Genomic DNA, 17,190 nt, shown 5'->3' with positions numbered 1-17,190 from the left:
ATATATATATATATATATATATATATATATATATATATATAGATATAATACGATCAGGAGCTGGAGTCCTTTTCTAACATTTTTGAAACTGTGTATATGTATGTCTGTATGTGTGTGCGGATTTTTCGAAAAATTTTCATGAATCTTTGTGGAAAATAGAATCAAGCTGAAGCTGAATGTCGGCAATTCAGTCACATAATTGGCTGCATTTGAGAGCACTTCTGGGCGCAATGTCAACCCAATCGGTAGAGTAGTTGTGAGATACAGCAATTAATCAAAATTTTTTTTTGTGATACCTGGCTCAAAAGTTCACTTTTCGAAACCGTTTAGTGTGCGTAAAGTGGTTGTTTTACTCACGACGTGCACAAAGTTCAGAATTCGCGCGTAAAGTGAATTTCAAGTGTGTAAAGCAAAGTTTTATGCACTACGTGCATAAAAACAACCACTTTACTCCCACTACGGTTCCGAACAGTGAACTCGGCAGGTATTACAAAAAATAGGATGGGTTACGCGTCTGTGCGAAAAAGTGGTTCTTTACGGACTTGTAACACAATATACTATTTAAAATTACTCATCTATTAAGCAATGAAAAATTTTTCAGCCCCCATTACCGATCAATTACGTTATGACGTTCGTGATTTTTTAATATGAAATATGAAATTAGTATTTCATAAAATTTTACCAACAAAAATGGACGCCAGTCGATGTATTTATTTTAAGGAGAGAGCACCGACTCCTCTCCAATGATCTTCAACTAATAATATGATTTATCAAAATTATAACTAACTCAGAAAGCTACAAAATCCTTATCTCAAGGAGAAGGAGGGACGATACCTCCTCTGTGGGTTTCTCCTCCACTTTCACACCACAATGACAAACACAAAGTTATGAAAAATGATGAAAAAGAAATATAATTTCGTTCTAAATGTTACATGAATAATTCGTATTTTGCAGAGAAGTATCGTGGAGGTTTAATTCCCGCAAATATCGATAAAAATACTATACAAACTAGAGATTGTAATATGGTTCTAACAAAATTTGCTTCTCAGCAAGAAAATCTCCTGAAAGGATACTAATAATTCTACTTAAAGTGAAATTAAATCCTAATGCTTCAACATTTACATTCGAAATATCTTAAGGTCTCTCACAAAACATCAGAATTATCTGGAAAACTGAGACGAGAGTCGTCATCAACTCCCAAAACTCAAAGTGACGCCAACTAATGGCGGAACGAGCCAGAATAATGGACTCGCCCAATGACGCTAACACAAACAAAATCCACCCAAATTTGAATTTTCTTCAATTTTAACTCAATTTCGTGCTTTGCCCACCTGCCTATTGGAGATTTCACCTTCCTCCAGAATGAAGCGCAGCTCCGAGGACCAATATACAGAAAATTTACTTCAAAATACTCGAAAATTATGCTAAATTAGCAGACGCAACTGCACACTAGGCCAGCCAGGAGTCAACTCTGCCCAAGTGGATGCTGGGTCGCTTGGAATACCTGCTTGGGCGATTTCATGGGGGAATTTCCCCCTTTCATTGAGAGACAACTATTTTGATTGGATGTTGAAGTATTATAATAGTCGAAATTTCTAACAAAGAATATGAGTGGCTTAAAATTTTAGGAGCTTCTATCACAATTCGCAGAATACGAAAATTCTCTATATATCGATTTCTAACCGAAATTCTGCAAAAAATTTCTCGATGAACAAAAATATTTATATTGTGAGTTGATGTCTAGGAGTCTTCTGATGACTCCTGGTGGTGTTGGATGGTCGAAATGAAGCGGTTATCCTCTTTCAGGTGTTCCTCATGGCCCGGATACCCGGGACCTTTGTCATCCAGCGTTGGAGGCATTGGATCCTCAGTTGAAGACACCTGGTGTTACCATTAGAAATGGCTGTGCACGGTAGAGGGACGCCATCACCCCATCCTCTCTCATGTGGGACTGGACGGATTGGTCTAGGTATTCTCTGGCCTCAAGAGATTTTTCTCAAGGCCTCCTCTTCTTTCTCGAATCCGTTGACCAGGAGTTGTACCCGACGAAGACGACAAAAGGAAAATCATTATGATCGAGAAGGATTTTTATAATTTTCTTTCCCGATTCCTCGGATAGAGAGTAGCCCTGGTGTCTCAAGAATTTCATTTTACACAAATATTCAAATGTAATAAAAAAAAATCAATAATAATATTTTACAGCCTTGGCGACCCACGTCGTCACAACGTAATGAAAATTTTCCCACGTCTTATTACTTATTAATCAAGTAACGGGAATGTTTCTATCCCCCATTAATTATTGGAAAAATAATAAAACTTGCGCTACACTTTATAACTTATTAATAAAGTAATGACCATTTTTTTACCCCTCATTACTCATTGAAAAAAAAATGAGACTTTTTGTCTATCATTACTGAATACTTATTGAGAAAATATTGTCTTTCCTAGAATTAGTGATCGAATAATGAAATAATTAGGAAAATTTATTATTAGCTAATGACTAAGCAACGAAAAATGAATATTCCTCCATTACCCATTAAGAAACTGATACGAATTTTATTCCTATTATTAGCAACGCTTAAAGTAATGAACTAATATCAATATAATATTGATATTTGTCCGATCCCTGCCCCTAACAGTCATTTTCCTAATTTATGATCGAAAAATTTGAGTTTCCATGAAGAGAAAAATTTTCCCTCATTTCCATGTGAATTTCCCATTTCGAAATACTCTGAAAAAGTTATGTATTATCATCATCATCCATTGAGGAGAAAAAAGATATTCATTTGTCATCTGGCCCCTGTGTAACAGCGGAATTTAAATAATAAAAAACTTAAAAAATGGCTTATTACTTATCTTCGTAGTACTGTCGTATTTTTATTCGGAAAATACATGAAAAACGAAGGAAATATGTTTTTATTCGTCAAAATCCGTCAATTAGTTTGCAAGATATGATTTTTCAAATATTTGAACTTTTGTCATATGTCATAGACAAACTATTGATGTTGAAAGAGCAAAAATTTTGAGAAAGTCTGTACTTATATAGTACGTGACAGTGAGAATACCAATCCATGATTCTGAGAACCAAAAAAATTCAGGGTGGTTGAGTTGACATGGAATGTCCCATATTGTGTTACTAATGCGTGAAGTTCCACTTTTTCATTGGCATGTGTAACACATTCTATTTTTTGGAGTACTTGCCAAGGTCACTGTTCTGAACGGTAGTGAGGGTAAATGGTTGTGTTTGTGCACGCTCGTGCACTTTACGCACGCCATACGGAAAACAACCGCTTTACGCGTACTAAATCGTTTCAGAAAGTGCACTTTTGAGGCAGGTATCACAAAAAATTAGTAACCTAGTCAGAAGATCCCTTCATGCGTAGACAATTATATATTTTGATTACGATGAATTTTCTTCCGCGTTCATGAAAGGACAATATCAGAAATAATTTACGACGGGTTGTAATCCGCCACCGGTATAGCAGAACAATGACATAGTGCTGAAACACTGCGTTTTTTTCGGAAAAATAGGAAAAAAAATCTAAATCGAAATCGAATCGGAATCGATCTTTTTGTTCAGTTTTCCACCGAATTCGGTTCCCACACCCAGACTCACACACATGCATACACGCACACTTGCCTCGCTCGCAGGCACGCATGGCCTACGCAAAGCTGATCTGATCCCTCACCTCAGATAACCATTGGCTTTTCACCTCTGACACCTGAGGCGCCACTTGATGGATAGGTATCGTGTGAACGCCCCCATTGAAATTGAGGCACGTTTGGACCTTCGATGATTGACACCTGCCACCTTGCGGTCCTTTAATTGCTCTCATTTGCATAGTGCCTTCGGGAGTTTACAAGTGCTCTTGTTTTCGCTTAGCTATTAATTGACGTTCGCTCATTTTATTGCTCATCTCTTTTCTGTTATTCTGTAACATATTGTGTTAACTTAATTGATCAGCTCAGTAACAATAGTTGTGACGAATTTCAGTGACATTAATGAATAAATTGACTTGTGTTTAACCGACTCGATGCGTAGTGATTTCTCGACTTGTCCATCACTCCTGAGAATCCGTTCATGTTTCGTCCATCACTTCATAATTCCATCAGATCCAAATTCGGCAACGAACATTTTGGAACTTCGAGCCGCATCTGTGGAATATTTTTTGTTTTTTGGGGTTTTTTTATAGTTTTTCCGGGAGTGATAAACGGAGAGTGTTTGGACAGTGGTGTTCATCTCACGGCGACCTGAAAACTTTGAATTAATCAGCTCAAGGTGTGCTCATCGAGTTTGCCTGATACGGCATCAGAGATTTGTAGCAGCGATAGATAGGAAATTCAAATTGATCAGCGCACTTAAAGGGACGTGAATACTATTTTCTCTCTCTCTTTTCATTGAATTTCCAATTTTCTGTTTCGACAGAACCTGGACCTGCGCATCGGCTTATTGTTTTTAGATTTTTCGGATTTATTTTTCGGAAAAAATAGCCTTTTTTGGACCATCGTTTTTCCTGAACCATCGGATCTGCGCCTTCCAGTCTCCAGTTATTTTGAGCGGCTCTTTTGCGGACAACCCAAGTTAATTATTTTATGAGTTTTTGAGTTTTTTTCCTGGATTTCGCTTTGTTGGTTTCGACCTTCGCTGTCCCTAAATTGACATCTCTCGCGGAAATTTTATGGTGGTTGTTAATCTGCAGACATCGCATGCGATCTTCGTTGAAGAAACTCTCTTGGATACGACGAAGGCCGATGCATCACAGCTCGGGATTTCCGCGCCCGAGTGAATGCTTGAACTGATCAAGTCATATTGTGAGAAATTTGAAACTGCTCACGAGAAGCTCATCGCGAGTAGTGCTAAATTGGAAGGTCTCTTGGACATTCCTTATTTCAAGATGCAAGTGTTTGATAACACACTTGCAAACTTTCACTCCGCTAAGGTTGCACTCGCTCAACTGATGGAGTTAAAAGGATCTCCTAACTTAAACCAATCCAGGAGGGGATCTCAGCCCGGCGCTAACTCGTCTTATACAACTCGCAGAGCGTTACCGAAAATCGAGCTGCGTAAGTTTTCTGGGATTTGTAGAGAGTGGAGATCATGGCGTGATTTGTTCCACTCTTTAGTCGGTAATAACCCTCAAATTCCGGGAGTTGAGCGCATGCATTATCTCCGTATTTGTCTCTCTGGTGAGCCTCTCAAGCTGATCTCGAATTTGCCCGTCTTTGAAGAATCTTTCGCAATCGCTTGGAAAATTTTAACCGATCGCTATGAGAACAAGCGATTGTTAATTGCCCTTCACCTTGATCAGCTCTTGCACTCGACTCCGATGTCAACTCACAGTGCTGAGGAGCTTAATCTTTTAACCACCTCAGTCTCTGAAGCGCTGAGTGTTCTCCAGGCTCTGGATCAACCCACCGAGCAGTGGGGTCCAGTGGTTGTTCATGTTCTAACTTGTCGCCTGTTTATCAAGCTTCGTGAGGCGTGGGAGAACAAAATCGGTGCAGCAACGGAGTTTCCTACTCTCGATCAACTGACAGAGTTTCTCCAAGGTTGATCCAGGGCGATGGAAACTGTGGAAGTTGGGTCTGGCTCTCACAACTCTTCTAGCTCAACGAAGTCATCTCAGTCCAGCGAAGAATCTCATCCCGTGTCCAAGGTCAGCGCTAAGATCAATGCGATGATTTTCAGTCGACTAGCTTAAAAGTCGTACCAGCTTAACAGATGTATTTAAGTGACATTAGTAAATAAATTGACTTGTCTTTGATCGACTCGATACATGGTAATTTCTCGACCCGCCCATCACTCCTGAGAATCCGTTCATATCTCGTCCATCGCTTCGTAATTCCGTTAGATCCAGATCCGGCAACGAACACTTTTAACAAAAACAGATTAAAAAATCACTCCTTCCTTACATTTCCTGTAATTACATATCTTTTTTTTCAATATATTTATATTCCTAATCAAATGTAAATATACATGATTTATTCAATTGAAAGACATGAAGATGAAAGAGAACGAAAAATGTAATTAATATGCTGATCAAAATGACAGTTCGTTACTTTTTTCACCGATAACAACCCAGAGAAAGGGGTGTATGCATTTAACCAGAGCTAACCTAGTTTTCCAACAAAGTGGCCTGGACACAACTAAACGGAAAATTAGTTTAGAAAATCAATTTTCAGGGTGAGAATGAAGGAAAAGTTTTAACAATTGCACGACGAATTCCGTTCTTGATAAATGACGTCATTGTTGTGAAGTAAGGTTGCTACAATTTGCCTATTTCTACCATGGACTTAGCCCAGAGTAGTGCTGAAGTAACTTATCGATCACAACACAGCAGTAAAACCTACTATTATTGTTGGAAACATAGCCCTAAATATCCTTCACATGTAGAAAATACTTTATCGAGCATCATCTAACTTCAAGTCTAGTTCACCTCAAGTTCTCGGTGAAAATAAATCATATGTAAACTATGCTTAAAAATAATAGAAAATAGCGATCGATGAGGTAGCAAATTAATTTTGAATGTCCTAGCAACGAATGAATCCACTTGCGTAATTAAGGGACGCAGTTGCGTCTCGTCCTAGCAATGAATGAATCCACTTGCCTAATTAAGGGACGCAGTGCTTCAAGTGTTACTTCAATCGACCATCAGCTTAAGGTCCGTTTACAAAGCGGACCTTTAGGGGAAAAGGAACATGAACAAACCGGCCCTCGGTACAGTACTGCCAAATACGCGAGTCAACTTCCCCCTTTACCACCCAAATATCTTTACTTTTTTTTTTTTTGCATTATTTATCTCATCTCAGCACATTTTAGATTTCATAAATGGTTTCATCTATCGTTCGAGTCGGTATTGTAATTTTTTCAAATTTTATAAACAATAGTTGACTGAGAAAATCATTTTTTCATGAATCAGGTGTTGGGATTTATTTAGATTCATTTTTCTAAGCTTTCTAAGTGAAGATTATAATGAGAAAATTGCTACGACTACTACTGATTTCGGAGGAGTGTAGGGAGTTGGCTGTGTTAGATGACGTCACGCCGATATTCAAAAGTGATTGGTAGATTATACACGCGCCCTTTACCTATGCTTGAATACCCGTGACTACAATACTATCCAAATGGAGTGAAGTGGAACTCTTGTTATGATTTTTAATTTTTGATTTCTCGCTTGATATCCCCAAGTCGAAATATGGGACCTCTTTCAGTCCTCTCCAGTATTCCCGACAGAGATATCTGAAAGAGGCCTGTACCCTCATTCGATTCTATAGGGTCTCGATCCTCTTTTAATTCTCGAAACGTGCAATTATTTCCCGATTCAGCACTGAAGAGAATGAAAAGAGTACTAACATTATTCGCGCCGATCCTCTTTTACATCTCTCTTAGGCGCTCCACATACTTTCTGTCTGACTCGGTAATTCTCTCCATCTTTTTCTTCCGAAGCATTTATTGGTATCACGAAAAATCAGAGAAATAAAACAAATAACAATTATTTCATCATTTTTATCATTGAGTATTTCTTCTTTGCCCTATCCTAATGTACAGGGTGACAAATGGGAGTAGGTGAAAACTTTTCCCCTATATTTCCTTCTCCACTTTGTCACCAGGGATCGGACTGTTCCTTATATATAAAGGAAAGCATAATGGCTGCCGAATGAAAACTCGAATTGAAGAATGTCGAATCGACTGACCGAAAGTCGAAGTCGAACGGACGTGTTCGATCATGAACGTATGAAACAGAAATAGAGTGTCGTTTGAATAAATTGCTACATGATGTTATTTTCAGAGTCATTGCGGCGGATGAAAGACGCATTCTCATGAGAACTTTCATGCGAACGAGCAATTCGGCCGCGACCGTGCTATTTATGAAAGCGCGCTAGAATTACAAATCGGATTTCAAACCTCGAATAAGAAACGAACACCGTGTATGCATTAAATACATCAGTGCATATTTTCTATAATACACGCATTTGTTTATAATTAGTGGAATGGGAAATGATTTTTTGGTGATAAAAGTTCAGAGCTGAGAAGATTAAATTGTAGATGATTAATGAACTTGAATGTCGAGAATGGATTTAAAAAAATAGAAAATCTAAATATATTCTATTTTAAATTTTTCATTCGATTTTGGTTATTCGATGGTTTATTCAATGAAATCAATACTTATATCACAAAATTAAATAATATTGATTTTTTTGCCATGGAATTAATTTTTGGTGAAATTCTGAAAACGGAAGAATTCGTTATAATTCAGAAATAGCACATTACATGCCCGAGNTTCCTTATATATAAAGGAAAGCATAATGGCTGCCGAATGAAAACTCGAATTGAAGAATGTCGAATCGACTGACCGAAAGTCGAAGTCGAACGGACGTGTTCGATCATGAACGTATGAAACAGAAATAGAGTGTCGTTTGAATAAATTGCTACATGATGTTATTTTCAGAGTCATTGCGGCGGATGAAAGACGCATTCTCATGAGAACTTTCATGCGAACGAGCAATTCGGCCGCGACCGTGCTATTTATGAAAGCGCGCTAGAATTACAAATCGGATTTCTAACCTCGAATAAGAAACGAACACCGTGTATACATTAAATACATCAGTGCATATTTTCTATAATACACGCATTTGTTTATAATTAGTGGAATGGGAAATGATTTTTTGGTGATAAAAGTTCAGAGCTGAGAAGATTAAATTGTAGATGATTAATGAACTTGAATGTCGAGAATGGATTTAAAAAAATAGAAAATCTAAATATATTCTATTTTAAATTTTTCATTCGATTTTGGTTATTCGATGGTTTATTCAATGAAATCAATACTTATATCACAAAATTAAATAATATTGATTTTTTTGCCATGGAATTAATTTTTGGTGAAATTCTGAAAACGGAAGAATTCGTTATAATTCAGAAATAGCACATTACATGCCCGAGCCTTGGAAAACAGATCACCGTCCTCCACGTGCAAGATTGCCTTCCGAGTTGAAGGCGAGGATGGGGTTTTTCAGATCCCGTTACACGAAAAAAATTATTCTTTGAGTGAAACATTGGTTGCTATTGGATTATTTATATAAAAAACGGTTGTGGTCTCCGAAAATTGTGATTTACCAATCATTTCATTAGGGTATTTCAGAAAGTCGACTTTATTTTTTCCTAGCAATTATACTGTTGACAACAATTGAAATTCATGGATCTCAGTGGTAATTTTTAGGAGCAAGACGTTTAATTTAATTTGAGAGAGGAAAGTCATGAAATTTAAAAATTCACTGAAAAGTTAATGGAATTCAACATTTCTTAACAGTACGAAAATTAAAAGTTGGTTGAATTTTCATTTAAAATATGAATATTCTGGGCCCAATTACTTACTCTGTATTTTCGATTGATAAACCAATTATAATTGTTCTAATCATTTAGGTCGGGGGCAATAGAATGATTCAACTTTCTTAATGTTGCGTTTAGTAAGGTTTTCTCCAAAGTTGATTAGAATCAATAACTAGAATTATGAGTTTATATATGACATTTTTTACATGAAGTGCAGAAGAATCTGAATGCACTACAGTGCAAGTGATGATAGATTTTTTCACGTTGAACAAAGAATAATAATAATATAGGAATACAAAAATTCAGTTATGAATGAACAGCTGTGACTCAATATTCCATAACAGTAGAGAACAGGAATGATTATATTTTCATAATATCTGACACATTAACGTGAATTTCAGATTCACAAAAAAGAATCGAGCAGAAGTCAAATTGTCATTTTACGTTTTAATTTCCAATTTGGTGCTGAAAACATGAGGTGACAATATTCTAAATGGGGAATTATGTTGATGATATGAACAATAGATTAATTGAATTACCGAGTGAACTATGTTCGGTTTTCCACCGAATTCTTTTCCACACACACACACACTCACGCGCACTCGCTCCTCTCGCATGCTTGGATAGCTTATCTCACTGACCTGCGCAACCGATAGAACTGACCAGTGGCCTCTCACCTCCGACACCTGAGGCGCCACTTGATGGACAGGTGTCCAGCGAACGCCCCCATTTAAATTGGGGCACGTTAGGACTTTTGAATTCCGCTATCTGCCACCTCGTGGCCTATTAATTGTTCTCATTTGCATAACGGCCGTCGACGAGTGCACGCGCTTTTTCCTCCTTTCTTTTGCTTCACGCATTTTTTGTTGCTCTGCTCCTTTATTAATTGCTCATTGCTTTTAAACTGTTAAAATGATCCGCGCATAACTATTGTTCGTCTCATTGTGTTAATAGTGTAAATAATTGACTTCTTTATAATTATATTGACTATTGTGACCAACGTGCACGTGTAGTGATTTCTGGACCCTCTCACGCTCCCGTAAAAATCCATTCGCATCTCATTCATCACTCGCTCATTCCACAGATCTCAGACCCGGCATCGAACAAACTGATTGAAAAATTGTATCATGGTGTTGGCAAGCACTTTTACCAGAGTATCACCAAACATTGAATTTCGACAATTTACTCTTCGAATTATGTTCAAGCAGAACTTGGATTGTAATTATGATGGAAATCTTATTCAGTGAGCAGAGGAATTAGCATATGCGCAGGTTATTCATTGCAATATAAATATTTCATAGTTAATAAATTGAGGCACATCATTTTCATCAGTCGCACTGCTTTTTGCAATGACAATGATTATGAACAATGAATGGAAGAAAGGAATTCTGAGTCCGACGGAAAAAAAGGCATAGTGAACATTGCAGCCGGAATTGTGTTATAAATACGGTAAGAGAGCCCTCCAGCTTGACTATGATAATAATCAAAAGTCGAAACTATTGAAACTGATAATATGAAAATTTTAGAGTAGGTTTTATCTTTTATGTGAGCACTCATCAAGAGATTGTTAGAAATTAATAAATACGTGTTTCAGCTTCGTTACAAAATCTATGTCTAAGGGGGTGAATAGGGAATANTTTTAGAGTAGGTTTTATCTTTTATGTGAGCACTCATCAAGAGATTGTTAGAAATTAATAAATACGTGTTTCAGCTTCGTTACAAAATCTATCTCTAAGGGGGTGAATAGGGAATAAATTATAGAAACTTCGAGGAAGGTTGCAGGTTTCCAAAAAAATCAGAACTGTCAAGTTTTTTTCCAAATGTAAGATAATTCGGGAGTTTCCCAAAAATTCAAGACAATTATGAGGTTTTCTGAAAAACTTAGAGACAATCTATGGAGCTTTTGAAAATTACAAAGCATTTACCATATCTCTCCAATATTCTAGGATTGTTGAATAAATAATGGGATAACAATTGATTGGAAAGGGCGGCACTTTGCAAATAAGACTGATTTGAAGCAGTCATGAAAGCCCGAATACTGCACTTTGATTAATTGAAATGCGAAAGGAGGAAATAATTTGGTAATTCTTCGGATTTTCTCCACAATTAGACAAAAATTTTCAAGTTTCTTGAAAAAAATCTTTATAAATTTCGAAAGATTATAGAAAATTTGAAAAAATTTCAGATGATTCATCAAAGTTTGAAGTTTATGACATCGTCGAATAAAATTGTGAAAAAAATCATGAATGAAGCGAAGACACTTCGAATTAGCGAAAGAACATCAGAATTGACCCCATAATTTTTCTAGAAAAATAATTGAATACTTTTGTCAAGTTGTAAACGGAAATAAAGAGGGAGGCGAAGACAAAAAATTTATGGACTGTGAGAAATTTGAGAATTGTTGTTTTGCACTCTGAATATAATTTTGATTACAATAGTAATTAAAATTTCATTCAATGAGCACGGGAACTCAGAATTAGTGGATCACTTATTGAAATATTGAAATTGAACAAGCAATGAACCGAGACACATTGTTTTCATTAATTTTAACACTCAGTAGACTAAAACGACGATAAATCATTAATTTTCGAAAGAAACAAAAAAAGCAAAGGCATAATAAATGGGCATCACCGCTTGCGGCCGCGACGGCGCTGGTGTAGGTTAAAACTTGGAGCCTGGCAAATTTTGTTGAGACACTCCGGGGTTCAGTTCATATTCTTCAAAATGTGTGAGCTTTCTGTCGAAGGAAAAGTGTATTTCATTGATTGCTATTATTCCCGAGGAAACAATTACATAATTGCGTATAGAGGCTTTTGTAGTAAGTGTGGTAGTCACAGAATTGGGAGTGAAACCACTCTCAAACGGTAGGAATTTTTTAGTTCTCCTGTACGATTTTTTATTAAGGTTAGTACCCAATAAATTTTTTGAGTCAATATGTTCTTTTTTGTAGGGTAATTGATAATTTTGTCAACTATGGTACTCCACAGGATCGTCACCATGATCTTCCGGGTCCATCTTATACAGTAACGACAGAAGAAGTAGTGGACAAGGTGGAAAAACATTTCAAACATCATCCAACTGATTCAATACGCAAGGCGGCTGCGAAGTTAGAATTGAACAGAGAGACCCTACGTTTGATAACTAAACATTTCCTCAAACTTCATCCTCATAAAATAACTTCCCACCAATTGCTCACACAAGCTGATATAGGGAAATGACTTGAATTCAGCAAAGTTTTGACGCAAATGTTTGAAAATGCTGAAATCGAAGCCAATCGAATTGTTTTCACGGATGAAGCTCATTTCGACCTTAATGGCTACGTGTATAAACAAAATTATCGATTTTCGGGGAGTGAAAATCCACATTCATCAGTAGCAAAACCGCTCCACCCTACTAAAGTTGCAGTTTGGGCAGCTCTGCCGATCAAACAAATATATGTGGAAATCTTGGAAGGGACCATTACAGGAGAGAGTTACCGAAAGATGTTAGGAAGCAAATTTTTCCCATTCGCTAAGAAAAAAGGATTGGTGAAAGATTTCTATTTTATGCAAGACGGGGCAACACCTCATCGAACTAATGATGTTGTTTGCTGCATTGCACAAAGTATAGGGTGATTGTGTCATCGGCTTAGGGTATCCTCGCTACGCCCAAGCAGGGATAGAATGGCCACCATACTCACCGGATTTGAACCCGTGTAATTTCTTCTGGTGGGGTTATCTCAAAGACTTCTGTTACGTGGACAATTCTCAGACAAAAGAGGCTCTGATAAGCGCTATCCAGGAGGGTGTTTCTAATATTTTATGTCTGTGCCTTCGGCTTGACCCTTCGGAGATTACCTTACGTATCCTTTGCATGTGTAGTCAGATCTAGCCTAAATCTCCCCACCAGCGCCATCCTTTGAGGGTAAAGGGTGCCACTTGGAAGTTACCTGTGCCGGGCAAGAAACTCTGCAGGCGCGGAGGCTTCTCAGTACGCTTTCATTATTTGAAGCGTGTGTGTGTATCCAAACGTTGTTGTAAGGTTCGGCAGCCTTTTTAAGCACTGAAAGTGCTTTATTTTTATTAGGAATTGATTTCAAAGATGAGTATCTTCGCGTCCTTTCCTTTGATTACATTTTTCTAGGGTTTTAGTGTACGAGGTTGCAGAATCTTGCGAATTACCTTGCGGCTTCATCACGGTATAGTCGTCCACCGCCATTTCAAGTCGCAGTGTATAACAACGCTCGCATGATACTCCCTCGAGCATACGCACACACCGTCAACGATCCGCAACCCGCAGACATTCTCTCGGGTATGCGATGACACCTATGAGAGCTGGGGAGATAGGGGCTAACCTCTCTCCTCCCTGACTTCATATCACGACCTGCAGACATTCTCTCAGGCCCTCGATGACAGCTGGGCGAGCAGGGGGGAGAGGCGCTTATTCCTCTCCTTCCTGTTTTTGTACGTACCCTGCAGACACATTCTCAAATACGCGATACCAGCTATGAACGTTGTGTAGGGACTATCTAACCTTTATTTTTTACTAAATTTCATTTGTTTTTCTACTTCAGGAAATGTTTGATCTAGAGCTCACAAGACACAGGTCAATCGGAAAAGGCTGCATGAAGGCTGCATGAATTTCAGATGGCTATGGACGGCCGTGAGGTGGCTTGGATGACGTTAAGAGACTTGTTGGGGATGGCAGCAGATACCGAAGATGAGGATCGGGTGTTGGACTACTAGAAGCAGTCAGCCTCGAATACCCTCTCAGACGGCTGGCTGGAGGGTAGAGTTCGTAACTGCTCTAATGCAGATCTCTTCGGTTCATACAATAGTATTGACACACTCCTCTTACGGAAAATTGAATTCGCGATTCCTACAGTACAAATTGCGAAAGCCTTTGGTCAAACAGCCTCAAGTCTGACAGAGGAAAGCTTCCACTAGTGTAAAATCAGCATGCTGTCCTGGCCGTTCTGCAGAGCTCTGATTAAATGTCCCCCAACCTCAGTCAACAAAATTCGGGGGTCGGTGGTGGGCGCACAGCTGTTTTTACACTCGCTGAAACGTGTGAGGCACCTATTCGCACCTTGGTCTACGGCAGTTTGGGAGTTGACTCGAGAGGAAAAGGCGACGGACCTTGATCACAAGGATGATTCCGAGGAGGAACCCTCAGTCAAGAGACCTTGTCTGGTGTCCCTAGAGAATCGAATGACCTCCATGTTCCAAGCGATATTTGACAAAACTGCGGACATCCGAAACGATTCCTCCAATGACTCTTCGAATATGTACGACGAGGACTCTGGGTCTGAGTCAGAGGTGTCACACGATGAATTTGATTTAGGAGACACCCCAGGTTTGGATGCATTTAAATCATCAGATTCAACACAACCATTATTGTTCTGGGATCCGTGGGTGAAAGAATCGGAACCCCAAATTCCAGAACCAAAACCATCAATCAGAGATCAGGGGATGAGGTGCCAGAAGCTGGGTTCTACATCGTGGAATAAGATTCGTTTCAAAGAAATCCAGAAAAAACTGGGAGCGTCGCCTGTTTCCAATTCACTTAAAGTGAACAGCGAGTTGATGTCTATTGTTCCGGCATTCTTTAGCAAAACCGTTCTCTACAGAACCGATTTGATGACTGATACTTTAACACATGGCTTGTTATTGTAAAGAGAGAGTCTGACGACAGCCTTCAATTCCTTGGTAGCAAAATACCCGTTAAATGGAGAATACTTCCTCGTCCACTGTCACGTTACTGGGGACCTGTCCTATCGACCTATCGTGACAGATTTCCTGACCTATTTCGTCACTGTATCATTACTATCTTCATTATTGTTTTTATGTTACGCTATATTATCACATTCAGATGTAACAATATACGAATTATCATAATCCAAGTGTTAGTTAATGATTGTAGATTCCCTGCCATAAATTAACAGGTTATGTGCCCAGGGGCGATATCTAGGATTATTGAAGAGAAAAGTTTTGGAATTTCTTCAAAAAAATTCAGCAAAAATAAGTGAAAACGTTCAGCCAAATTTCGAGGTTAGCCGCCCACATACAATAATGCAGAAGACCCAAAGATGGAGGAAGAACGTGAAGAATAGAGATACATAAAGTTACGAGGAGCAGAGAACTGGGCCGTATGGAGGTTCCAGATGAGAATCTAACTCATGGGAAAATCCGAAACCTGGGAATGGCACTGATCCACCCCCGACACCATCAGAGCAAGCTGCCTTCGCACTGAAGCTGAAGCCGTGGGAGAAAATAGAGGGAAAAGCACAACGTCTTATCGTCAACTGCCTGAACGAGACGACGATGCACCACGTGATGATCTGCACGTCTGCCAAGGAGATGCGGGACGCTCTAAACGAGGTCTACGCAAGCAAACCAGAGGCTGCAGTCCACATGCTCCAGGAGGAGTGGTTCGTGCTATCCAAGGATCTCAGAGATGACATCGCAGGACACGTCTCCAAGGTACAGAGCGTCGCTCACAAACTCAAGGCTGTGGGTGAGACAGTTTCGGATAGCATGATTATGACAAAAATTCTGTTGACACTGCCACCCACCTTGAATCATTTTTGTTCAGCCTGGGAGTCCACTGCCATGTCGGATCGAACACCGAATAACCTGAAAGCAAGGTTGAGTGCGGAGGAGGCCAGGCTGCTCCATCAAGAGGGTCAGACCAACCCCAGTGGACTTATTACTAAGACAAAAGGTGCAAAAACTTAAGCTCTAGCAGCAAAACAGGACGCGAGCAGCGGCGAAAAGTCACGCTGGCAGAAAATGGGGCAACGTCGTGGGAGAAAGTATGGAGAGTGCAATTATTGCCACAAACAAGGTCACTGGGAGTATGAGTGTCGCGAGAAACTGAAACACCTCTCTAAACGCTACGAGGAGGACTCGAAGAGGCCCAAAACCCATGCAGGAGCCCTGATGACTTACGTGCTATCCACGTTACCCACATCGGAAAGTTCGACTGGGGACTGGTATCTGAACTCAGCAGCGTCGAGTCGCATATCACCTAGAGAAGAGTGGTTCGTCAAATTGGAGCCCCTAAACTGCCCTGAACCAATCGTGATTGGTGATGTGAAAATCATCATAGAAGCTGGCAGAGGAAACATTAACGTTTCTGGCCGAGAAGCGGTAGGAAACCTGCTCTACCTAGCATTGATGACGAGACCTGACATCAGCTACGCGGACAATTCAGTGAGCCAGTACAGCTCAAACCCTCAGAAGATTCACTGGAGTGCAGTCAAGCAAATCCTGACATAGCTGAAGACGATGTCGAGCCATGGGATAAAGATCGCTTCAGGAGGAGACATCACGGCAATAGAGGCCTACAGCGATGCTGCTTATGCTGGAGACAGCAGGACACGACGCTTGACCACGGGATACCTCGTGAAACTGGGGAAAATCAGGCCCGGTCGCGCGCTTCGTGCGCTCCCTCTTTAGGGTATGACCGGCAGGGGTTGGTGGAATTGGATGTGACCCATTACGGGTCGCACCAATAACTTCCCGACCATTTGTTTTTTCTTTCATTAATTTTTATTTTATTATGTATTTATTCAATCTTTTTCTCACATTTCTCCGAGGAAATACCCATAGAAGACAAGAAAATCCGTGCGCGTGCTCGCACTCAGACACACTCCCATGCACACACATCGCCGTATTCCGCATCGAGAAAAGATGTAATTTATCAGAAAAGTAAAATTGTTTCTTGAATGTATATCGATTTCGAAAAAAGCTAGTGAACTGCTGATTAAATGTCTTCCAGTATTCCATGATTTGTGCGTTATATCAAGATTCATCGTTTCTAACAAAAAAACTTGAAATCGCATCGTTATGCACGGAGAAATGGTCTCGTTTACAAAAAAA

General features: G+C 39.3%; 1 protein-coding gene across 2 annotated transcripts in view; it reads left to right on the top strand.

Annotated features, from left to right (window-relative positions):
• The window catches only part of LOC107042522 (cryptochrome-2), a 236,988-nt gene that overhangs the window by 133,279 nt on the left and 86,519 nt on the right, over positions 1–17,190 (top strand). Inside the window, exon 3 of one of the 2 annotated variants that reach the window (XM_015263590.1) lies at positions 1,807–2,283. The exons of the other annotated variant lie outside the window; for it this stretch is intronic. Within the exon in view, the coding sequence (XP_015119076.1) occupies positions 1,807–1,897 (91 nt within the window). The 3' untranslated portion in view covers positions 1,898–2,283. Of the gene's footprint in view, positions 1–1,806; positions 2,284–17,190 lie in introns of those variants that run through there. 2 annotated transcript variants of the gene reach the window in all.

The sequence above is a fragment of the Diachasma alloeum genome, unplaced genomic scaffold, assembly GCF_001412515.2.
Source record: "Diachasma alloeum isolate Michigan unplaced genomic scaffold, Dall2.0 Dall_scaffold_00487, whole genome shotgun sequence".
NCBI lineage: Eukaryota > Metazoa > Arthropoda > Insecta > Hymenoptera > Braconidae > Diachasma > Diachasma alloeum.
This window is presented reverse-complemented; position numbering and strand designations above follow the sequence as displayed.